This window comes from Macrotis lagotis, chromosome X (assembly GCF_037893015.1).
Source record: "Macrotis lagotis isolate mMagLag1 chromosome X, bilby.v1.9.chrom.fasta, whole genome shotgun sequence".
Classification (NCBI taxonomy): Eukaryota; Metazoa; Chordata; class Mammalia; order Peramelemorphia; family Peramelidae; genus Macrotis; species Macrotis lagotis.
Window position 1 is genome coordinate 673,808,481 of NC_133666.1, and position 25,397 is coordinate 673,833,877.

The window sequence follows — 25,397 nt, forward strand, 5'->3', positions numbered from 1 at the left end:
TGTCAGGCTTTGAGCTCTCATTTCCCTCACTTCTCAGCTCCCATAGATTTTTGACTATTATTAGTCAAGGACTCACTCCCTACACCTTGTAATATCATTCAAAACTGACTGAAATTTTCCAGGTTATATGGCAGGAATTCCCTCAGGAATTCAAGGATGTCTCCATGTCCATCTCTATTACTGGTAAGATTCTTGCCAGAGGGGCAGTTAGGTGGCTAGCCCTGGAGTTAGGAGGACTTTGGGTAAGTCACTTAAGCTCATTGCCTTGAAAAAAAAACCAAGAAAAGATTCCTGCCAGAGTCCTTCTTACTAGATTGATTCTTAACCTGGAAGATGGTCATCTCCCTGAAACTCAGTGTGACTACAAAATGGGTCAAGGAACAGTCAATATGGTGTTTGCTGCCAGACAACTCAGGAAAAAATGCCAGGAACAGAACAGAGGTCTGTGTACAACATCTGTACATCTGACCAAGGTCTTTGAAACCATCAGTCATTAGGGCTTATGGAAAATTTTGTTAAAATTTGGTTGCCCAGAGAAATTCATCAGTATTGTACATCAGTTTCATGACAGCATGCATTCCTGGGATGATGCTCATGAGATGTCCCAATCACCAATGGAATGAAACGAGGATGTGTCCTTGCTCCCCTTCTTTTTATCATGATGTTTTCAATTATATTATCAAGCACCTTCATGGAGGATGAACATGGCCTCAAGATCAGCTATTGAAATGATGACAAATTCTTCAACTTGTGAAGCCAAGACCAAAGTTAAAGGAGTGAGTGTTGGTGCATGATCTTCTGTTTACAGTGCAGCCTTTGATGCTGTGATACAACAAATTATGGATTGATTCTCCTGTTTGTGCTAATTTTGGTCTAACAATTAAAACCAAGATAACTTCCATGCTCCTTCAGCCATCATTACACCATCCATATGTGGAACCATTGATTACAGCAAATGGAGAAGTTTTGAGTACTGTGGAACAATTTCATTTATTTACCTTGGTAGTGTTCTTTCCAGGGAGGTAGACATTGACAATGAGGTTGACACATGCATTGCCAGAGCTAACTCAATATTTGGGAGACTCTGAAAGAAAGTGTGGAAGAGAAGAGGCATTAGGCTGGCCACCAAACTGGAGGTCTACAGAGCCATTGTGCTGACCTCATTGCTATATGCCTGTGAAACCTGAACAGTCTACCAGCTCCATGCCAGGAAACTGAATCGCTTCCATTTAAATTGTCTTAGAAAGATTCTGGCAGGAGAAGATACCAGACACTGAGATCTTTTCCCAAGCTACTACCTAGCATTCCAATGTCACTAGAGAGAGGGAGGGTAACTACAATGGACTGGGCATGTAGTTAGAATGCCAGATGTATGCTTGCCCAAAAGCTATTTTAGGGAGAACTTACACAGGGTAAGGGGGTCAGAAGAAGCAATACTGAGGTGCCCTGAAGGTCTCATTGAAGAACTTCAGAATTGATTGTACAGCATGGGAGACACTGGCACAGGACCGGCCCAGCATGGTGTACCCTCATCATGAGGGGGCTGCACTCTCTGAGGAAGGCAGAATGGAAGCAATTCAAAGGAAATGTGACATCATAAGTTTAGAGTACCCACCCCAGATGTTCTCATGGACTATTTGTGCCCAACCTGTGATAGAACATTCCGGTGCTTGTATTGGTCTAATCAATCAGCCACCATAGGACACACTGTCATTTGTCTGAAACATAGTGATATCATTTTGATTTTCTTTAATAATTAAGGAAAAAGAATCAAGAATCAACCATTCCAGGGACTCTTGGTGTCCATAGTCTATACTGAGAGAGTGAAGGAAAGGAGAACCTAACATACTGGAAGAGGAGGTTTTCTTTCCCTCAGTCTCTCCCATTGCTCCACCCAAGAATATTCTTCCCTAAGAGAGCCCTACCTCTTGTGTCAGTTTCATTTTCCTGAGCAGGGCTGGATCCTAGTCTTTTTTGGGAAAAAATTACTCATTTTACCTCTAGAATGGAGACCTCTTTTATAATAAAGAAAAAAAATTTAGCAAAAGAAATCCTATCAAAAAGCAAACCAAAAAAAAATCAATGGAAAAAAACAACTTTGTGATGCTATAGAGTTTTGTCCTACTCTTCTTTTCTGCCAGAAGGCAGTTTCTGAGAGCTGTCACTGGTATTTCTGTCTTCTGCTGCAAATGTTCTGTTTTCTGGGTTCCCTCAAACTAGAGGGTGGTGGTCAGTGCCTGCCCACTTGGGCATCAGTCCCTGGAGTCTCTAGTTGTGAGCAGCCCTATTTGACTGAGCTGTGATTCTGAGAAGCAGTAGATGCTATTATTATCTTTCTTTTACAATTGAGGAAACCCAGGTAAGTGATTTGCCTATGGTTATAGTTAGTAAATGTCTGAGGCTAGATTGGAACTCAGGTCTTTCTGAGTAACCATTGTGCCACCTGGCTACCAATAAGCCACAAAGATTACATTCTCCATCTCCAAGTTGGTATTATCAAGAATTAACCTCTTCAAACTGTCCCATTCACCATTAAAGATCACAAGGGGAATAGGAACTTTAGTTTTTCTGGTCAAAAGAAAATTCTATTTGGAGATGGGGGTAGTAATATTTCTGAAACAAAATGAATTAGCATACAAGCACAAAAGGCATCAATTAAGCTTATTTTTTAAAAAGTTTAAAATAGTCCAGGGTGAAGCAGCAGGTGAGGAAAATGAAACTGATCCAAGAAAGTGGAACTTTCTTAGGGAGGAGTGCCCTGAGTCAGAGAAAACAGAGAGATTAAGAGTATAAACTATGGAAGTCAGTATTCTCTGGAACACCCAGCCCAAGGACCTGGACAGGTTCATTGAGGAACATCTCATGCCTGAGACCATTTTCTGCACAGAAGTCTGAAGTGACATCAATATGATTGCCTCCTTCCTAAAGGAGAAGTGTTTGCAATATTTAGTGGGGTCAATATGGGTGACCAAGATGATGCAGGTGATTCTGGGGCTGGATTCTTTATCTCTGAGAATCTGGGCAAGGAGAGAAGGTTCAGGAAAGAGAGAAATCCCAAGGAGGGAGTGAATCCTGGGGGGATATAGGATCCTTAAAAGACAGATTTGGAAATGGGGATGAGCAGAGAAGAGGGTTGTCCAGGGAGGGAGTAGTTGGTTTACCATGGCTTGTCTTCCCTTCTTTCTTCAGGGATATTCTCGCTGCTCCATTTCCCCTCCATTCAGTGAGGTTTATCTAGCAAAGGCACAACCTTGAGAGGTTGCTCCAATACAGACCTAGTGGTGTTTCTCAGCAATCTCCAATGGTATCAGGACTAGATAGACTGCTGAAGAGAGTTCATTGAGGAAATCAAGAAAGTTGAAAGGAGAACATGAGCAAGGGTAGATATTTAAAATAAAATTTGAGGTCAACAAATAGCCCAATCCTCCAGGGCTCAACTTCAGAAGGACATTGAAAAAGATCAGTCAGTGGGTTTACTTTTATGTGCTTCCAGCCTCGTATGTTCTAGGTGAGAAGGCCCATATCTGGCTTCTGGGTGGCCACAGCCCAGGAAGAGGAAACTGTGCTTGCAGCAGAAAGACCTCTCTAAGAACCTTGCAGAGAGCCTTTCTCTCAGCCCCAACTTCAACTGGTTTCCAGCAGTAAACTTCCCCCATTGGCTCACAAACCCAGAGACTCTACAGTCTCTGATCCCTCCTCCTTGGGGGGGTTGGGTGGATAAAAGAATGGGGAACTGGGGAATAATCATTGGATTCAGCATCTGAAAAGAGATCTTCAAATCCCAACTCTGTCATTTATAGTGACTTCAGGCAAATAACTGCCTTTCTCTGGTTCTGGGGACTGAATTAAAGGTTTTTTTTTTTAATTAAGGATTCTTGACTGACAGCTAGATATTACAATGGATAGTGTACAGTACCCAGAGTCAAGAACACCTGGGTTCAAATCCAATCTCAGACACTTGTTAGCTGTGTGACCTGAGAAAGTCACTTCACTTTCATATGCCTCAGTTTACTCCTCTGTAAAATAAGGATCATCACAGTACTTGCTCCATAATTATATATATATATATATATATATATATATATATATATGTGTGTGTGTGTGTGTGTGTGTGTGTGTGTGTGTGTGTGTGTTAGGTTTTTGCAAGGCAATGGGGTTAAGTGGCTTGCCCAAGGCCACGCAGCAGGTAATTATTAAGTGTCTGAGGTTGGATTTGAACTCAGGTATTCTTGACTCCAGGGCTAGTGCTCTATTCACTGTACCACCTAGCTAGCTGCCCCTATAATTCTATATTTCTGATTTAAAAAAGGTTGTTCTATATGTGTCTAAATGAGGTTTTAAAGTCTAAATGTTAGTTTCTGCTATCCACAGGGTCTGAGTCTCTCCAGTTATAAGGCTGAAGGCAGGCTCTCTCTGTGTGAAACAGCTTGTAATGGCATGTGCAAGTGTGTGTGTAAACAATTATGTAAACAATCAGAGAAAAGACCATCCTGAGAAGGTAGGAAATTGGTCTGGTTATCTCTTTAAAAGACTGATAAATTCTTATACTTAATGAGAGTTTGGAAAGGGAGAAATCCCAATGTTTTATATGTCTATACTATATCTGATGACATCATAAAATAGTCATAAAAATATCAAGTCAGAAGTAGTCCTGTTGCTAATTTGATCTTTGTCAGTTCTGACATAGAATAGACTTTATGGATGGGTCAGAGAATCATAAAATAATCAAAGATAATTTTAGGTACTAATGTGTAACCTGATTGATTGGTTGACTGCCAAAATTTTGCAATCCTTTGTGAGTGAGAGCACTGTGATGCCCTCAGAGTCTGGTGATCCTTCTCTCCATAGTTCCCCCAGGACTCACTCCCTTTGCCCTGTATTGTCAGCTGTTTCATATATCTAATATTCTTTGTCTATTTTTACAGGTGGGTGGGGGCCTGCCTTTTGTCCCAGTCTCTACCCTCCCTTCCCTTCAGCACCCCACCCCAACTTCCCTACTCCAGATGCTCAGAAGAAAGGTTGTGCTGATTAAAATCTGACTGGATTGAACTACTTTTCCCTCACAGGTCAGATGACCAGAAACTTCAGACCTAATCCTGAGATCCATCTCAAATATATATTCTCTGGGGGAGAATTCTCCACCTGCTTCACAGAACCACAGAGATGTTCCCTCAGACAACACTATCCCAAGCTCAAAAATCTGATCCCAATGTGAAACTGGTACAAAATGATAAGAATCTTCTTTGATCACCAGGATGTGAACACCTCAGTGCAAAGAAAGGAGAATGAGTGCTCAATTGGCCAAGTCACTCACTAGTATGTGACCTTTGTCCCTCAGTTCCACAATGAAGGAGCTGGACTAGATGACTTCTGACCTTCCTTGGGATTTGGGAGAGAATGCAATAGGATGCATTTAGATTGCATTTTATTCCATTAATCTCTTGAATTTAGAAGATAGCTACTATAGTTCCCTGGGAATACAAATATAAGAAATGAAAACAATTCCCATTCTCAAATAGCTTGCAGTCTATTAGAGGAGACAGGGGGGCATATATGATTGTGGCAGGGATGTCCGGGGGGATGAGGAGAGATAGAAGGAAAGGAGAAATGCCAGAATTATTGATCAAGAGAATGATCATTCTCAATTATTTTTTTCTTCCTTTTCAATGCAAAAAGAAAATGGACTACCTCCTCCCTCAGTATGCCCTAAAGCTCCTGAATGTCTATGCTTGGGAACTTAGGTATAAGGAATCTTATTTTAGTACAGTCTGGGACATCCTTACAGTCTTGTATTTGATCCTATGATATTAAAAGTTCTTGGTTTACTAGACCGTCAACTATGACTTTGAGATTGGGACATGTTTAAACCCAGGTACTAGAGATAGGATCCCCCCTCCCCTTGAAATCAGCAAATATTCCAAGCTGGTGGCTCAGGTTCCCTGAATGTTTCTGCTCTGACCCAGGTCACCCCCTTGGAAAGAGCTAAGTCTATTGCTCAGCTTTTGATTCATGACCTGCCCTGGTCCTTTGTGTAAGTGGAATGTCAGATTGACTTCATAATATGGCACCAGAGATGTTTAAAGGGCTCTCTTGCCTCCCAAAATGTTTCCCTGTGCTGTCATTTGAAATTCAGCATTCTAGGTTTATTCCTTTGGTTTAAGAATTCTGTCCCAGGCCCTTAAAGATCTCTGTTGGTTCAATACAATCCAACCTAATTTTGTACATATTCATGGAGTCTCTATGCAGATTTGAAAGTCTATCATGACTCAGGACACACACACACACACACACACACACACAAATATATGGTATTATTAAATGACTAGTGTGTAATCTTTCTTTTCCCCAGCCCTTACTGTGTCATGAGATCATATCCTTAAGGTCTTCTGACTTATCTATCTAGGTACCACCAATCTCCTGTAAGCTTACAACCTTTGCTTAAAAACATCTAATGAGGCAGTCCATTCAGCATGTAAACAGCTCTAATGGTTAGGAAGTTTTTCTTGACTTCCTCATTCTTTTCTCTAGAGCCATGTAGTAACAGTCCAAAGGCTTTTCCCCTTCTCCCCAAACATCAAAGGTTTTTATCTTCTCACCTCAAGGCTCCAGTTTTATCTGGTGACCTTCACATACTGGGTTATTGTCTTCTCACTATTCTTTGGTCACCCACAGCTTCAAGGTATCTTTTGCCTTTCTCCTGCACTGCACTGGCTCCAGGGTGATAAAGAAACAGACATTCCAGCATGAAAAAAGCTTCCAGAAATGAGAAACTCTGTTTTGAACAAGAAACTCTCCAGTTCATAGGTATGTGAAACTGATCTCCTCAACTCCCATAGATTCAGTTATTAGCTTTATGCTGATGATTCTCAAAGTATTGATTCATCCCAAACTGCTCTGCTGACCTACATCTCCCATCTCCAATTATCTTCAGACATCAAACTTGATGTCCCATAGACATCTTAAATTCAACATTTTTCTTTGAGAAGTAAATCAACATTAAGTGACTTATTCAGGGTCATAGTATGTATTAAGTGTCTGAGTTCAAATTTTAACTGACTCTTGAACTGGTGCTCTATCCACTGTGTCACCAACAGTCCCAATCTCAACATTTCCAAAACTGAATTCATTCTCTTTTCTTCCAAATATTCTCCCTTCCTACCTCCCCTCTTTCTTTCAAGGGTAGCCCCATCATTCCAATCTACCAGGTACAAAATCTAAATGTCATTCTCTATTCCTAGCTCTCTCCCATATCAACATTCAATACAAACCTTCAGATTTCACTTTCACAGCATTTCTTTTGCATGTACCCTTCTCTCCTCTGATAGACCCTTCCATCACCCCAATGTAATCCTTCATTATTTCACATCTGCACTACCACAATAACCTGCTGGTTGATTTTCCTTCCACAAGTCTCTGTCCACTCCAGGCCATGTTATCTTGTTCAACTGATTTTCCTAAGTTGAGTCTACTCAATAGACTCCAGGATGTCTCCCACCAGGATCAGATATAAAGTCTTCTTTTTGGCATTTAAAACCCTTCAAAACTGCACCCCACCCCCATTTCTTCAATCTTTTTTAAACTTGCCTGTATGTACTTACTCTATGATTCAGCAATACTAGTATCCCTACTGTTTCTCTAACCTCATTGTCCATCTCCCAATTTTGTGCATTTTCTCTGGCCAGCCCTCTTGGCTTGCCTGGCTTCCTTCAAATATCAGTTAAAATACAGGAAGTCTATTCAAGTCTTTTTAAAATTCTAGTATTTTCCCTCTATTGCTTATCTCCCATTTATCCTGGATATAGTGTGTGTGAACAAATAGGACTGGATATTATTAAGTTGTCTCCTCCATTAGGTTTTTTGTTTTTGTTTTTGTTTTGTATTTGCAAGGCAATGGAGTTAGGTGACTTGCCCAAGGTCACACAGCTAGGTAATTATTAAGTATCTGAATCTGGATTTGAATTCAGGTCTTCCTGACTCCAGGACCAGTGCTCTAGCCACTGCACCACCTAATTGTCCCTCCATTAGGTTTTAAGCCCCTTAGAAGGGACAGGTAATTTACCTTTCTGTGTATCATCAGAATTTGGTACAGTGACTGGCTCTGGTAAATGCTTAAATAGATGTTTATTGACTGAATCTATTGGTAGAATCAACTGAGGTTGAGGTTGAGAAAAGGGGCCTGGGCAGCATCCGTTCTTATGGAAGTAGTGTCTCCTTGTCCGGGCCTGAGATGAACCAGAGCCAGATTGGGACCTTCTCATCCAAAATATCAAAGACTTCGAAGCACATGCACCCACTGAACATTCATTTTTGACATCATTGGGAAGTGGAGCACTTGGAGGCTGGCCCACTTGATGACCTCAAATTGTCCTTTAAACACCCACTCTTGCTCACACTCACATTCTTCCAACCAGTTCTTAATTTCCTCAATGAACTCTTCTTTTTGTTTTAGATTTTTCAAGGCAATGGGGTTAAGTGGCTTGCCCAAGGCCACACAGCTAGGTAATTATGAAGTGTCTGAGACCGGATTTGAACCCAGGTACTCCTGACTCCAGGGCCGGTGCTCTATCCACTGCACCACCTAGCCGCCCCCTCAATGAAGTCTTCTTGATGGTCTTTCTGGTCCTGAGAGTTTGTGAGATCTCTGAGAACTACTGGCAGGTTTACATGAGAGCTGTGTCTCTGGATGAACCTTTGCTGCATGAACCTCATTGAATGGAATAGAGACAGGTTATCCTTGAAAATGGAGCTCCATGACCAGAAGAAGGAAGTAGGGACATAGAAAACCCTTTGCTGAGTCCCTGGATAACTCTGTACTCTGCCCATCCTTATGTTCCAAGCTTGGCTTTTTAGGGCTCCTCCTCCCCCAAGGATCCTCACTCCCTGGTGCTTCTCTCTTTTCTGAGCCTTGTCCCCCTGCTTTGTCTGTCCAGTTGCCTAAGAGAGGAGGGGCCCTTTCCCTGTGTCTCACCCATTGCTCTACCCCAGGACACTCTTCCTTAAGAGAGCCCTGTCTCTTGGGTCACTTGCATTTTCTTGACCAGGGCTGGATTCTTGTCTTTTTGGAAATAATATCCCTTCCTACCTCTAGATAGGGATGTTTTTTGTAACAAGGAAAAACAATCAAGCAAAAGAAATCCTATAAAAATAAACCCCAACCCCCAAAAGAAAACGAGTCTGATGATATGAATTTCTGCCAGAAACCTATAGAGATGCCTTAGAAGCAGGTTTGGAGAACCTTCAGTGGTTTTTCTGTCATCTGCTACAAATGCTGTGTTTTCTGGGTTCCTTTAAACCAGTTCAGCTCTGCCTGGTGCTGGTCAGTACCTGCCTACTTGGGCTCAGTTTCTGAAGTTACTACTTGGGGGAGGCTCCATTTGGCTGAACTGTGACTCTCAGAGGTAGGAAATAAACAGTGCTAGATATTGTATTAAGAAATATCACATTTGAGTCTCATTAGCAATTTTCGGAGGTAGGTTCCACTATTATCTTTCTTTTACAGTTGAGGAGACTGAGTTAAGTGACTTGCCCATGGATATAGTTAGTGCCTGTGACCTGACTGTAACTCAGGTCTTCTTGAGTCCTCACTGTGCCACCTAGCTACTTATCAGCCAGAGAGATGACATTCTCCATCTCCGAGTTGGTTCTACCAAGAATTAACCTCTACAAACTGTGCCATTGTCCATTAAAGACCCCCAGGGGAACGGGCACCTCAATTTTCCTTATTACAAGAGAGTCCCACTTGGAGATGGGAGGGTAGCATTAGTTCTATAATAAATAGCAAATTAGCATAAAAGGTATCAATTAAACTTATTTCAACTAAGTTTAAAATAGTCTGAGGGGAAGCAGCAGTAGCCAGAGCCCAGCCTTGGTGAGGAAAGTGAAACTGAACTGAGAGGTGGAGCTTTCTTAGGGAGGGGTGACCTGAGACAGTGCCAACAGAGAGACTGAGGGAAGGAGCAGTGGGGCTCTCTGCCAGCGAGGTTTTGATCTCTCCTTTCCCTCACTCTCTCAGTACAGACAATGGACCTTGAAATACTCTGGCTTACCCGGCCCAAGCACCTGGACAAGTTCATTGAAGACTCTCTCTTGCCTGATACTACTTTCCGGATAGAAGTCCGAAGGGCCATTCATATGATTGCCTCCATCCTAAAGGAGAGGTGTTTCCAAGGTACAGGGAAGTCAGTTCGGGTGACCAAGGTGGTGAAGGTGAGTCTGGACTGGATTCTTTACCTCTGAGTATCTGGACAGGGGGAGATGGCTCAGGAAAGACAGAAACCCCAAGGAGGGAGTGCACTCTGGGTGAGGGTTTGGGGGGGGGCGGTTAATCCTTAAAAGGTAAGCTGGGAAATAGGGATGAGCAGAGAAGAGGGATGTCCAGGCAGGGGGCAGTTGGTTTTCCATGGCTTGTTATCCCTTCTTCTGGCCCTGGCCCTGTTTCTTCAGGGATAATCTCACGGCTCAGTTTCTCCTCCACTCAGGGAGGTTCATCTGGCAAAGGCACAGCCTTGAAAGGTCGCTCTGATGCAGACCTAGTGGTGTTTCTCAGCAATCTCCATAGCTATAAGGACCAGATAGACCGCAGAGGAGAGTTTCTCAAAGAAATCAAGAGATGGTTGGAAGAATATGAGCGTGAACAAGGATCGACGTTTGAAGTAAAATTTGAGGTCAGCAAATGGACCAATCCTCGAGTGCTCAGCTTCAGAATAACATCAAAATATACCATGCAGTCAGTGGACTTTGATGTGCTTCCAGCCTTTGATGTTCTAGGTGAGAAGCCCCTCTCCCTCCCCCCCCCCCCCAAGTCTGACTTCTGGGTCACCTCAGCCCAGGAGGAGGAGCCCCCACTTCCAGTAGTACTGACTTGCCCAGAGTCCTTGTCTCAGCCCCAACCTCGGTTTGTTTCTTTTTTTTTTTTTTAGGTTTCTTTTCTTTTCTTTTCTTTTCTTTTTTGTTTTGCAAGGCAGATGGGGTTAAGTGGCTTGCCCAAGGCCACACAGCTAGGTCATTATTAAGTGTCTGAGACCGGATTTGAACCCAGGTATTCCTGACTCCAAGGCTGGTTGGTGTTTTAACCACTACGCCACCTAGCTGTCCCCTCAGTTTGTTTCTAACAGAAAAACTTTCTCCTCTTGACTCACAAACCTTGAGCCTCTCATCCTGCTTCCTAGGGAGTTTGGGTGGCCAGGGGCAATGGGGAACGGAATACCAGTCACTAGATTCAGTATCAGAAAAGAGATCTTCACATCTCAACTCTGCCATTTACCATGACCTCAGGGAAGTTGCTGCCTTTCTCTGATTTTGGGGACTTGATTTAAGATTCTTTAAAAAAATTTTTTTTAAATTAATGATTCTTAGCAGGCAGCTAGGTGGTAAAAAGGCAAATGAGTGGAACCAGGAGTCAGGAACACCTGAGTTCAAATCCAGTTTCAGACACTTGGTAGACGTGGGACCTGGGGCAAGTCACTTCATCTCCAATTGTCTCAGCTTCCTCCTTTGTAAAATGCAGATCGTCATAGTACCTACTCCATAGGATTGTTAGGAGGTTCACATGAGAATATATTCCTTTCCTTTTGGTGTCCTGCATCCTTGTCATTCAGTCAATCAATAAATATTTACTAAACTCCTAATAAAAGACAATCCCAACTGTCAAGAAACTTAGCTCTCATGGGGAAAACTATATTCAAACAGCTATGATGAATCGAGTTTTAATCAGGATAAATTGGTAAGAATTAATAGAGGGAGAATTAGTCTGATAAAGCTTATGAATCCCTTCTCAGAATATGGTTTAAAATAAGTAAAATAAAACACATAGGATTATTAGAAAACAAGTTAGGCCGGAACAGTTTTTTTCAACGTTATTTTAACCTTTACAGACCCCAGATGGAGACCCGTCAGAGTAGATGATCTCTCAAGCCCCTTCCAGTTCTAAAATCTTATGACCTGTGACCTTTGCTAAGTGTGATCCAAAACAAACCCTTCTATTCTCAGACAAATGAGGTTATAAAGAGAAAACAAACAACAAGCTAGGCACCCCAAAAGAACAGCTAGAGTCCCAGATTTATCTGACCTTTCCTCTGGTTCTTTCCCTTTTTTATATTGATATTTTATTCTGGCTCCTTTCCAATGTTCCTCTTCTGCTCCACCCCACCCTCACTTCCCTATTCAAGCTGTTTCTGACAAAGATTGTGCTAATTAAACACTGATTTGAGTTGGTTTTCCCTCATAGGTCAGGTGACCCCAGACTTCAAACCTGATCCCAAGGTCTACATTGGCCTTATAAGAGAATCCAGAAAAGGGGGAGAATTCTCCACCTGCTTCACAGAACTACAGAAGCGTTTCCTCAAACAGCGTTGTACCAAGCTCAAAAGTCTGATCCGATTGGTGAAATGTTGGTACAAAATAGTAAGAATCTTTTTTGATTGCCGGGATGTGAACACCTAAGAGTAATGAGAGGAGAATGAGTGCTCGATTGGCCAAGCCACTCACTGGCTATATGACTGACCTTAAGCAAGTCACCTGGCCTCCTCCTCAGATGTACAATGAAGGAGCTGGCGTAGATGGTTTCTGATCTTCCCTGGGATTTGGGAGAGGATGTAATAGGATGCATCTGGATTGTATTTTATTCCACTAATCAAATAAATTTAGATGGTAGCTACTATGGTCCCCTGAGAATACATATACAAGAAATGAAAATAATTTCTACTCTCAAATAGCTTACATTCTTTAAGGGGTAAAAGTGGGCAGAAGTGACTGTGACAGAGATATGACTGTGAGAAGAGATAGAAAGAAAGGAAGAATGCCGAGTTATTGAGAGGAATCATTCTCAATAATGTCTTCTTTCTTTTCAGTGCAAAAAGAACATGACGTCGCTCCCCCCTCAGTATGCCCTAGAGCTCCTGACTGTCTATGCTTGGGAACATGGGAGTCAAGACACTAAGTTCAGCACAGCCCAGGGCTTCCGTACTGTCTTACATCTGATTGAACGATACCAATTTCTCCTGGTTTATTGGACTGTCAACTATGACTTTCAGGATGAGACCATTGGAGATTATCTGCACTCAAAACTGAAGCAACCCAGGTAGTAGAGAGAGCATTCTTCCTCACCTTGAAATCAGCAAATATTCCAAACTCATGGCTCTAATCCCCTGAATGTTTCAGGGACCCAGACCACCCCCTTGGAAACAACTAAGTCTATTGCTTAGCTTTTGACCCATGTCCTGCCCATAAAATGGCCCCATGTGTAAGTGGAATGCCAGATTGACTTCATGATATGGCATCAAAGATGATAGAAGGGCTCACTTGACTCCCAAAAGATTTTCCTTACGTTGCTCTCTGATATTCTACCATTCAAGTTTTATTCTCTTGGGTTAAGAAATCTCTCCCAGGTTCTTCAAGACCTTTCCAATTGTTTCATTTCACTTGAGCAAGCTGTTTGTCCTTCATTTTTTAAAGAAGACCAAATCAGGGAGATAATGCCATGACATGCACGTGAACTGGATTTGAGTGAGGGGGGACTGTGCTAAGTCACCAGCCTCACTTCCTCCTCCAAAACCATCTGGGTTCAGTGCCCAGATAGGAATCAGGATGACTAAAGATGGCTCTGGATGTTTCATGCATGTATTGATGTCTACATAGATAAATGTAACATCAAAGTTAAGGACTTGCCCAAGTCATAGCTAGTAAGAGTCTAGTGTCTGAGACTGGATTTGAACTCAGATCCTCTTAATTCTAGGGCCAGTGTTCTATCCACTGTGCCACCCAGTTGCCCTCCAATCAAACTTAATTTTATATATATATATATATTCACCGAGTCCTTATGGGAACTTATACATATATATTAGCATATAATGATAAGGGTGGGATCTGGCTCTTCCCCAGCCCTTACTGTGACATAAGATCATGTCCTTAACCACTTCTGACTTGGAAATTTAATCTTCCAAAGAAATTGAAGCCCTGTGCTTTATCATGGTCCTCATAGGGCCTGTTAGAAGACAATTGGGATCCTGAAGCAAAGACTTTGCAACTATAAAGCAATATGGAAATGTCAACTATTAATTTTCCCAGTCTAAGTATCTTCAAGGATTTGGAGAGAGGAATGCCTGGAGTAAATGCCTTCTTGGCTGTGGTTATTGGAAAAGACACTCTTCATTAGCCTCAGCTCTCTATCCTACCCTTTAGGCCTGTGATCCTCGACCCAGCTGACCCAACTGGTGATTTAGGGACTGGATGCTGGAACAAACTGGCAGAAGCAGCTCAAATCTGGTCATCTGCCCCCTGCTTTCAAAACCAGGATGGAAGTTGGGTAAAGCCATGGAATGTACCGGTGAGAACCTTCGTCTGTGTGTGTGTGTGTGTGTGTGTGTGTGTGTGTGTGTGTGATGTCCCCAGGAAGGGCCCTCATGGGCTATGACAGCCTTTGCCTCTGCACATGAGCCTTCGTGCTCCATTGAACCTGGACTCATTGACATTTGTATATGGATGAATTTAGAATTCTGACTCAAGTTAAATTGTTTCAGGTGGGTTCTGACCATCAGAGAGCATAATGAACCTGTTACTTCTCATGATCTTTGGTATTGGAAGAATTCAAAGATGTTTTCCTTGATTCCAAACTTACCATCCTGGATGCTCTTCTCCTGCTTCCTTGCTGACCCTAAGGAAGACCACTTTTAACAGCACCTTTTAATTAAGCAGTGGAGTCCTCCAACATGGCTTAAAGCAGAGAGATAGAGCAAGATAGAGAGAGTAATGAAAAATACAGACAGACAGAGGTAGAGAGAGACAGAAAGAGAGAGTAAGAGTCCTGGCCCCCATTCTCTCACTGGGTAACACTACAGGCCCTAGGCTGGTCACTTTCTAGGATCTGTTAGAGACCTCAAGTTCTCTAGAGGGTCACATAGCCTCTCATTTTCAGTCTCTCTGCTGGCTTTGTTCAGCTTTTACTATTCCTATTTGATGGCTTATAGCAACTGAGCCCCAGGATGGACAAATATCTTGAGTAAGATCATGAGACCAGTGAGTGACAGAACCAGGACAATAGAACATGGTTCTCTAGGCTCCCGGCACAAAATTCTTTCTTTTTTTGCTGAGTCATTTTCAGTCGTATCTGACTCTTCACGATTTCTTGGCAAAGATATTAGAGCGGTTTGCCACTGCCTTTCCCAGCTCATTTTACAGATGAGGAAACTGAGGCAAAGAGGGTGAAGTGACTTGCCCAGGTCACCTAGCTAGTTTTGGCTGAGGCCAGATTTGAACTCAGATGAGTCTTCCGGTCTCCAGGCCCGCACGACCTAGCTGATCTCACTTACTCCCATACTCAAATCTTAGGTAGGGGCATTCCCCAATGTTAAGAAAATGTGCTCTCTTTTCAGGCGGAGCAGACCTACAGTGGCAGCAAGGGCTTTCACTTGCCCAGCGACTCAGAAACGGAGGATTCAGTGGAATGGGCACCAGTCTATGATAACCACCATAGTCCACCTGCAGCTCAAGAAGATTCTTACTGCACAATTCTCTGAGTCTGTCCCTCCCACCCCCTGGTTCTCAGTGGTTACACAGGGAAGACAATAGATATTGGATGGGGTTGCTCTTGAGATTCCTCCTAAATCTCAAATTCTGTATTTCCAAGAACATTGAATACAAGTGTGGGACCATGAACGCAACTTTTTTTTTTTAATCAGATGCATGTATTGATGTCTACATAGATAAAATATTTATGAGGGAACAAGGATGGGTTGGACCAAGGAACTAGGCACTTTTGCTTCTGTAATCCCTAGGCTGAAGTACGGCTCCAATTTGTCCTCTTTATGTCTCATTTGTGTGGTTCTTAGAATGTTATTTTCCCCCTGAGAGAAATGATTGTTTTGTTATTGTATAGTAACTAATTACTCAGTCAGGATCCAGGTTTTTTTTTTCTTTTCTATTTCCTCATCCAAAAATCAACCAATTTGTAAATTTTCTTTTCTCAAAGATATGCCCAAGGGGAAAAAATTAAATTTTGTCTAATGGGTAGATTGTTGCTCATTGTATTTATTCAGACAGAGATAGAAAAAGTGAATTCTTCCTTTTGTCAATCAGGTGATAAGGACATTGATAAGTCCAAATCATGTACCTCAAGACCATTATTGTACTATAACCCATCTCCCATTATAATATTCATTTTCCCATTAATTGTGAACCAATTGGTATTGATTGCCATCCTTTGCAATAGTTGCTCTTACAAGGGCATATAAACTGTGAGCCCACCACCATAGGCAGGGATTGGCATTTGAAAGTGCCACTGATCACTTTTATTAATAACATGTTAGCCTTATTAATAAATAATAACAGAATTGGTTTCTTGATTCTTTTGAAACATCCTAATTTAATAAACTGTGAGCTCCTGGAGATCAAAAACCACTTTTCTTTCTTTGTTTGTATTTCCAGTATTTAACACAATGCTAAACAGCATAAGGATTAGAGTAGGGACTAAAAAAAAATTTTGATGATCAATTGATGAGGGACCTAAAGAATACTATTAGGCAATAGGCACTAGAACACAATGGTGTTTCTGTTTCAAGCAGAATGTTACTTTTCACCAGTGACATGGCACCTGGAGGTCAAAAAGGGATGCCCAGTGAGGACGCTTCATCCTTTGGAGTCTGTCCCCGCAGTCCCATTCAGATGTCCTCTTCAGGGAGTCAAGGGAAGTCACGCGCTTCCTGAAACAATCAGCATGTAACTTTGATCTGTATGTGTTGACCATGCTAACTCAGTTGAGTTGCCTTTTTTCTCCATTGCTAGTGTCTGGGTAATCATTGACACAATTTTTAGAACTGGGTTTGGAGCAGCTCCAGGCAGTCTTTCACAGCAATAGTAAATATTAAGTGTAATTTGCTAGTTTCTCCTCTCTGGGTCTCAGGTTCCCTATTCACAAAATGGGAATGTGTACTTCAATAAATGCTGCTAGGACCTTTGAAGGTTGCCCATTCATGAGTTCCCATAGAAGCTCCCTCTAGAGCTGACATCATCATTTAAAGATGTCATAGTTTAGCGGTCAACCATGGAGTGAGGTGCCATCCCAAATTGAGATAGACTGGTCTTTGGCAATAGATAGCCATACTCCATACATAGAACCTTTCCAGGTGAAAGGGACTCATCAGATCCAGGTTTCCATTGAGATGACCTTTTTTTTTTAAGGCTGTGGGGTTAAGTGACTTGCCCATGGTTACACAGCTAGGTAATTATTAAGTGTCTGAGGCTGGATTTGAACTCAGGATCTCCTGACTCCAGGGACAGGGCTCTATTCACTGTGTCACTTAAGCTGTCTCATCTACTGGGCTGACCTTTAAGAACTCCAGGTCACCTCTATATAACAATGAGGAATGAGATAAAGATTGTAGTGGAAGAAAATGGACCAAATAAGTATTAAAAAGGAAACCACATGTCTGACATACATTCCCTTTTCCCGTCTCCCTCTGAGAATACATGGCCTCCTCCGAGGCTTAGTTTACCTGCCTCTTTCTACAGGCAGCCTTTCCTGCCCTTCCTGGCTGTTCATGCTCCATCCCATTCCATCCCCCTACTCAAAAGATCATGGATTATGCTTTAAGATTCTTAATCTTTATTTGAGTCCAATATTCCTTTGGCAGTTTGGTGAAACCTGTGGATCCTTTTCAGAATTAAAGTCATAAATACACAAAATAAAACACATAGGATTTTAAACCGATTATATTGAAAACTTCTAATCAAGCATAAAGAATCTGGAATGATGAGTCTCCATAACTAAAGCCTACTTCTAGGAGAATCGTGGCGACATAAAAACAATGTGTTTTAGAGAGACTGAATATGTGTAGACATTCTGTGATACTAGCTGATTCTGATCAACTAAGCATGCCATAGTGCAGCTAGGGGGCACAGTGACTAGAACACTGGGGCTTGGAATCGGGTACGAAATCTGGCTTCAAACACTAGCTGGGTGACTCTGGTTTGTACTTGTTTTTCGTTTTTCTTTTTGGGTTCTGCAAGGCAATGGCGTTAAATGAGTTTCCTAAGATCACACAGCTAGGTAATTATAAAAAGTGTGAGGCTGGATTTGAACTCAGGTCCTCCTGACTCCAGGGCTAATGCTCTCTCCACTGTGCCCCCTAGCTGCCCCCATACCTGGGTGACTCTGGGCAAGACATTTAACTGTTTGCTTCAATTTTCTCATCTGTAAAATGAACTGGAGAAGGAAATGACAAAGTACTCCAGGATGTATACCAAGAAAGCTGCAAAATGGGGTCATGAAGAGTCAGATATGGCTGAGACGACTCTACAACCACAATCATGTGATAAAAAGGAAGTTCTTTCACTATAAATTCATTTTAAAAAAAAGTCTGTCAGCTTTAGCCTCAGTGGTCTTGGGAGTGCCTGGGGACCAATAAAGCGAGTGGAGTCTATCATATCATGACTCTGAATAATCTAGAGGGCCCCATACCACTCCAAATTTTGGGTTTACTGACAGCAAAGCATTGACACCTTGAGGTATAAGAAGTGATCTTTGCGACTAATGGTCCAATTCAATGGAGGTGGAGACTAGGAATCATTAATGTCACCTCTGCATACCAATTTGGTGGAATTCATAGCATGTAGGAATTGAGCTAAGTTGAACCCACTTCCTCTAAGGACTGACATGGTGGAGAGGGGAGTATGACTCAGAGGGGATGAGAAAATATTTCCATATTTATTTTGGGTATCTTTTTTTCACAAATAAACCAACTTTAATAGATTATTTTGTATTTATACTGACCTGTTCTCCAAGAGAGGCGAAGTGACTTACTTGCCCAACATCACCCAACTGATTTAGTGAAGAGCAGGATAATTCAGAATCTGTTTCCCAGCTCCCGGCTCAATATTATATTCAAATTGCCTCATGAAGTCTTTCACAAAAAGTATAAATAAAGTATCAAGAGAAGTACATTATGAAAGTGAGGTCATCAAGGACATAAAAAACAAACTGGTGGCTAGAGGCAATGAGATCTGGGTATCTTTTAATAAATATCTTTTTGTAAAAGTTAATATTTTTTTAGTTTGGTTCTTTTTTGCAAGGCAATGGGGTTAAGTGGCTTGCCCAAGGCCACACAGCTAGGTTATTATTAAATGTCTGAGGCCAGATTTGAACTCAAGTACTCCTGACTCCAGGGCCAGTGCTCTATGCACTACATCACCTAGCTACCCCAAAAGTTAATCATTATTAAGTGGTTAATCAATCACATCAATCACAAGGATTAAACTTAGGGAAACAGAGTCAAGGGTGGCTCAAGTTGATGGTAGTAGAGAAGAAACACCTCAACCCTTCAAGGTTCCTTGGAATTGAGAGTGGATAAAGCTGATTTAGCCCTGAGACAAGGAGACCAAGTATACAGGTCTCTAAGATAGGCTCCCTTCTAGGGACCTAACCATATGGTCCTATGAATCTCAAGTTGTGAATATATGGTATTCCCACAGGTATGAAAGGTCTTTTTAATTTTAACATATTTTACTTTACTCCAATTATATGTCAACATTTTTAAATTATTTTTTTCTAAAATTTTGAGATCCAAATTCTATCCCTTCTTCCTTCCCTTCCTTCCCCCTTCTCTGAGACAGTAAGTAATCAGATATAATCATACATGTGTAATCAATATTATTAAGAGAAATGAGTGTAAGTTGGACCTAGAGAACAGAAAAAAATGAACCATTTTCCTTTCATGGTGGGGGGGGGACAGGGTATTTTTTTTTCCCCCTTATTTCTTTTAACTTTTATTTTTTATATGAAATGGCTCACTAAGTAGGTGAGGATGGAAGATGAAACAAAACACACACAAAAAAATAACAAAGAGAAGGTTGTATAGTGGCTAGAGTGATGGATCTGAAGTAAAAAAGACATGAGTTCAAATCTTGACTCAGACAGTTAACTTACTGTGTGACTTTTGCCAAGTCACACATTTACCAGGTTTAGTTTCCTCCTGTATATAACAGAGATAATAATATAATGTACCTCCCAGAGTTATTTTAAGAGCCAAATGAGATATTATTCTTATAATTCTTTGTGAACCTAAAGTGCCATACAGATTCTGGTTTTCATCATTATTATTAACCAGTGTTAATAATTTAATAATAATGGTTTAGAAAGAGAAGATCAATGGGATCTCATAGTATCTTAACATCAGGAATTAGAAGACCCTGTCCTGTTCCTGCTGTTGTAACCTCCTTCCAATCTCTCCTCAGTTGCTCAAGTTCCTCAATTATGAAGTAAATGACTGAATAATTGATAGTAAGGATGATAATTCAGTTCTTTTTCAATCCTATTGACCCAATTTGTTTTTCTCTTGCAAAGATTTGCCATCTCCTTCTTATAGATGAAGAAACTAAGGCAAACAGGATAAAGTGACTTGTCCAAAGTCACACAGCCAGATTTAAATTCAGAAAGATGAGTCTTCCTGACTCCAGGGCTCTGTACATTGCAAACTTAGCTGCATAATTAATAATAATAAAAACTGTTTTAAGTTTTGCAAAGCGTTGCGCCTATGCTCTCTCATTTGACACTCCTAAAAAACCTGAGAGGCAGGGGCTATTACTCCTATTTTACAGATGGCAGATGAGACAACTAGGGTGAAGTGACTTGCTCAGGATCACACAGCCAATCTGAGGTCAGTTTTGAACTCAGAAAGATGAGTCTTTCTGACTCCAGGCCAACACTATCTACTGCACACCTAGCTGCTTAATAATAATTACTATTAATAATGATGATGGTTTAAGTTTTGTAAAGCATTGTACCTATGTTCTCTCATTTGATGCTTCTAAAAACTTGGGAGCCAGGTGCTATTATTATCCCTGTTTTACAGATGAAGAAACTGAGGCAGACAGAGATTAAGTGATTTACCCAGGGTCTCACAACTATTAAAAATCTGAAGTAAGATTCGAACCTCAGATCTGACTTGACTTCAAGCTCCATGATCTTTCCACTGTCCTCCCTTCCTTCCTTCCTTCCTTCCTTCCTTCCTTCCTTCCTTCCTTCCTTCCTTCCTTCCTTCCTTCCTTCCTTCAGTGCTTCCCACTAGCCGGGCTTATTCTTCAAAGGAAATGAAACTAGCCCAAAGGCAAGGAACCCTTCCTCCCCCATGAGGCAGTGAGATTGGGGACTTCCTTTGGCTCTCATCCACCTGGGGTCAACTGACCTGAAAGTATCAACCTGGCTGAAATCTGGGTGAGAGACCACTTCCTCTCTAAAGCTGGGCTGCCAGTCAGGTAAGCTCTGGCCTCTCTTAGAACAGCACCCCCCTTGCCCCCCTCCCCCACCAAGCCTGCCCTAACAGGAGGCATCGGGCTGTACCAGACGCTTGCCAGAGCCCTGGAAAGTCCTGCCACAGAAAGACTTGCTGGCCCAGTTGAGCCAAACAGTGAATACCATCTGCCAGGTGTTGCTAGAAAAGGGCTTGAGAACTCCACGTCCAAGGGCCAGGTGATGAGAGTCATCAAGGTGAGCGAGGTCAGAGTCCTGCCAGGAGATGAAGACAGGTGGTGGACCTGGGACAAGAGCCAGAACCTGGAAGACCTTGGAGCCTCAGCCCCATGGGCACAATTCATTAATAAAGAAGGACTTTTTGAGCACCAAGCACTGAGGATATCGATTGAAGAAAATATAAAAATAAGAAAATCATTTAAAAAGTAAACCAAATGATCTGAGGGGTGTAGGGAGATGGGGATGGCTTTACCACTGGGGAGAGATCAGGAAAGGCTTCTGAGTGGAGGTGGTGCCTCCAAGAGGAGCACAGTACCTGTTATGTAATAGATATTTTAAAAAGTATTTATTGAATTGAAAAAGAAATCTAGGTGCTCTAAGAGACAGCTTTCCAGGAATGTAGGACAGGCAGTACAAAATCGAGAGAACAAATAAGCCAGTGTGGCTACAGAGAGTTTGAAAGGGAAGTCTTTTACCTTAAATTTGTTTTTTTAGATTGATGTTCTATTTTTCCAATTACATGTTATGGAAAATTTTCACCATCCATCGACAGGCACATGCATCTTGTTAAGATAAATAATTACCTTCCACCCTCCCTTCCCATCCCTCTCACAGGAATATTTTTCATCCACATTTGGGTTTAACATGTTTACAGATTAGTCATTTTCCATTTACCTTAAATGTGGAAAAGCAGTGTGGAGTCAGAGTAGGAAGGGAAATGCCAGAGAGAGGAATTTGCAATAGCTCCAGAACAGGCAATAGGGACTCCCTGAAGGTTCTGGAGCAGAGGCATGAGAGTCACATTGGACCTTAAAAATCACTTTGGCAGCTGGGTGGAGAATGGATTGTAGAGACTTGAGAAAGAAAGACCAGGACGAAGCTACTGCAATAGTGCAGGCAAGAGGGGATGTGGATCTGATCCAGGACCATAGCACCGAGTGAAGGGAGGGATGCAGGCAGGGGATAGAACTGGGAAGCTTTTGTAAGTAATTCAGTGTGGTGGAGGAAGGGAATGAGGAATCCATTCCTTTTATGGAATGGCAGAAAGAGTTCTAGACCTGGGAGCCAGGAGTCGTGGGTTCTAGACAAAAACCCGAAGCACAGAATGTTTGAGTTAGAAGGGTGCCTAGAGATCATACGGGACAACTGGAATGATGGCCTGGAAAACTGATTCAAAAAAACTGATCCAAGGCCCCTCAGTCACAAAATAGCAAGGCCAGGGATTAGAACCCAGGACCTCTGTTTCCCTAGTCTGGGACCCAGTTTCCCTATCTGTAAATGAGGATGATGATGCCTGGCTACTTCAAAGACCTGAACCTAGAACCATTTTGAAAATAGCCCATTGCTTCATGGATGTAGGAACCAAGCAGTATGGCATCCAGGGTACCAGAATGGCATGGCACCAAGTTCTAAAACTTACTACTTGTGTAAAGAATAGAAGAATTATTGCTCCTCTCTGACCTTCAGTCTCTTTATCTAAATAATGTGACAGGTTGGACTAGAAAGTAGAATTCTAGACTTAGAACAAAAAGAAGTCTTAGAGAAAAAAAATAGCCCGATTCTTTTATTTTATAAAAGGGGAAACTGAGGCCAGAACAGGGAAGTGGATTGTCAAAGTCACACAGGTAACAGAAACAAAGGAGGTGTGAATCCAGGGCCAGGACTTTACCCACTCTATCAAATTGTCTCTCAAGAATTCCTTCTAACTCTGCCCAGATCCAAGATCTCATCACACGAGGTCTGGCTGGAAAGGCCAGGGCACAGCCCTGAGAGGTGGTACTCATGCAGACCTTGTTGTGTTCCTCAGCTGCTTCAAGACCTATGCTGACCAAGGGGCCTGGTGGTCAGAAAGTTTCACTGACATCCAGAAACAGCTGGAAGCCTGCGGGCAGATTCAACCTCAGGGCTTGAAAGGCACCACTTAAACTTATTTTAATTAAGCTTAACACAGTCTGAGGGGGGGCAGTAGAACCCAGAACCCAGCCCTTGTGAGGAAAATGAAATTGAACCAAGAGGTGGAGCTTTCTTAGGGAGGGAACCCTGAAGCAGAGCCAAGAGAGAGAGACAGAGGGAAGGAGCAGTGGGGTTATCTGTCTGCTGGGTTTTGATCTCTCATTTCCCTCACTCTCTCAGAACAGACTATGGAACCCCCAAGTCTCTGGCAAACCCCGCCCAATAACCTGAACGGTCTCAATGAGGAGCATCTCATACCTGATACCCCTTTCTGGAGAGCAGCTGGAAGTGACTTTCATTGGATCACCGACTTCATAGGTGAGAAGTTGGGGTGACCACGATGGTGAAGGTGAGCTCAGGCTGAGTTCTTTACCTCTGAGAATCTGGGCAGGGGGAGAAGACTGAGGAAGGAGAGAAACCCCAAGGAGGGAGAGGACCGTGGGTAGGTTGTTTGGGGGTGAGATAAATCCTTAAAAAGGCCAGTTGGGAAATGGGGATGAGTAGAGAAGAGAAGAGGGATGTCCTGGCAGGGGGCAGTTGGTTTTCTGTGGCTTGTCTCCCTTCTTCTGGCCCTGGACCTCTTTCTTCAGGGATAATCTCAGGGCTCAGTTTCTCCTGCATTCAGGGAGGTCATCTGGCAACGGCAGAGCCTTGAGAGGTTGCTCCACGTAGACCTAGTCGTGTTTCTCAGCAATCACCACGGCTATCAGGAACAGATAGACCACTGAGGGGAGTTCATTGACTAAATCAAGAAATGGTTGGAAGAATGTGAGTGTGAACAGGGGTGGAGGTTTAAAATAAAATTTGAGATCAACAAATGGGCCAATCCTCAAGTGCTCAGCTTCACAATGACATAGAAACAGATCAGTCAGTGGTTAGACTTTGATGTGCTTCCAGCCTTCGATGTTCTAGGTGAAATGCCCCCCATCTAGTTTCTGGGTCACTTCAGCCTAGGAGGGTGAGCCCTTGCTTCTGGTAGAACAGACTTGCCCAGAGTCCTCCTCTCAGCCTCAACCTTAGCTGATTTCCCCCTTTGCTCACAAACCCAAAGGTTCTACATTCTCTGATCCTGCCCCCTACGGGCTTTGGGTGGGCAGAGGCAGTGAGGAACAGAAAAGGGATCTTCAAATCCCAACTCTGCCATTTGCTGTGACCTCAGGAATGCCACTGCCTTTCTCTGATTCTGGGGACTCGATTAAGGATTCTTTGTTTTAAAAAAAATTTAATTAACCATTCTTATCAGGCAGTGAGGTAGTATAAATTATAGTGAATGGAACATAGAGTCAGGAAGTCTGGAGTTCAAATCCAATCTCAGACATCTGGTAGCTGAGGGACCTGGTAGAAGTCACTTTAGCTCCATTCCCTCCTTTGTAAATTGTGGATCATCAAAGTACCTACTCCACAGGGTTGTTATGAGCTTCCTATGAGAAGATTTGTAGAGGCCTTGGCCCATATGTGTTTCTTTTCTCGTTGTTTGGTTTTCTGGAAAGCTTTGACAGTCATTCAACATGTATTTACTAAGCACCTAAGAGCCCAGCACTGTTCCAACCATTGGGCCTACAAAGAAAGGTAAAAGACAGTCCCAGATGTCAAGAAACTCTTAGTTCTTATGGGAAAGACAATATTCAAAGTATAGAGAAACAAATTATAATCAGGATAAACTGGTAATAACTAATAAAGGGAGAATTAGTCTGATGAAGTTTATGAATCCCTTCTCAGAATAAATTTTTTAAACATGTAAAATGTAACACATAGGCTTATTAGAAAACAAGTTAGATTGCAATAGTTATTTTTAAAAGTTATTTAACCTTTACAGACCCAAGGTTAAGGACCCCTCAGAGTAGATGATCTCTCGAGCCCCTTATAACCTGTGACCATTGCTAAGTGTGAACCAGAATAAACCCTTCTGTTCTCAGACATGAGGTTATCAAGAGAAAAACAAAGGAAAAAGTGCGCCCAGGCCTGCAGCTAGGTTCCCTCAAAGAAC

General features: G+C 42.2%; 1 protein-coding gene and 1 pseudogene across 1 annotated transcript; both read left to right on the forward strand.

The window, feature by feature from the left end:
• The first annotated feature begins 2,796 nt into the window (after positions 1-2,796).
• Positions 2,797-5,943, forward strand: LOC141499575 (2'-5'-oligoadenylate synthase 1-like; annotated as a pseudogene).
• Positions 5,944-9,921: 3,978 nt separating this feature from the next.
• LOC141501630 (2'-5'-oligoadenylate synthase 1-like) lies at positions 9,922-16,590 on the forward strand. Its single transcript, XM_074205796.1, has 6 exons — positions 9,922-10,206; positions 10,479-10,767; positions 12,227-12,402; positions 12,849-13,078; positions 14,179-14,323; positions 15,369-16,590. Exons 1-6 carry the CDS (start codon positions 10,021-10,023, stop codon positions 15,510-15,512), a joined length of 1,170 nt encoding a protein of 389 aa, XP_074061897.1. The 5' UTR covers positions 9,922-10,020; the 3' UTR covers positions 15,513-16,590.
• The last annotated feature ends 8,807 nt before the right edge of the window (positions 16,591-25,397 follow it).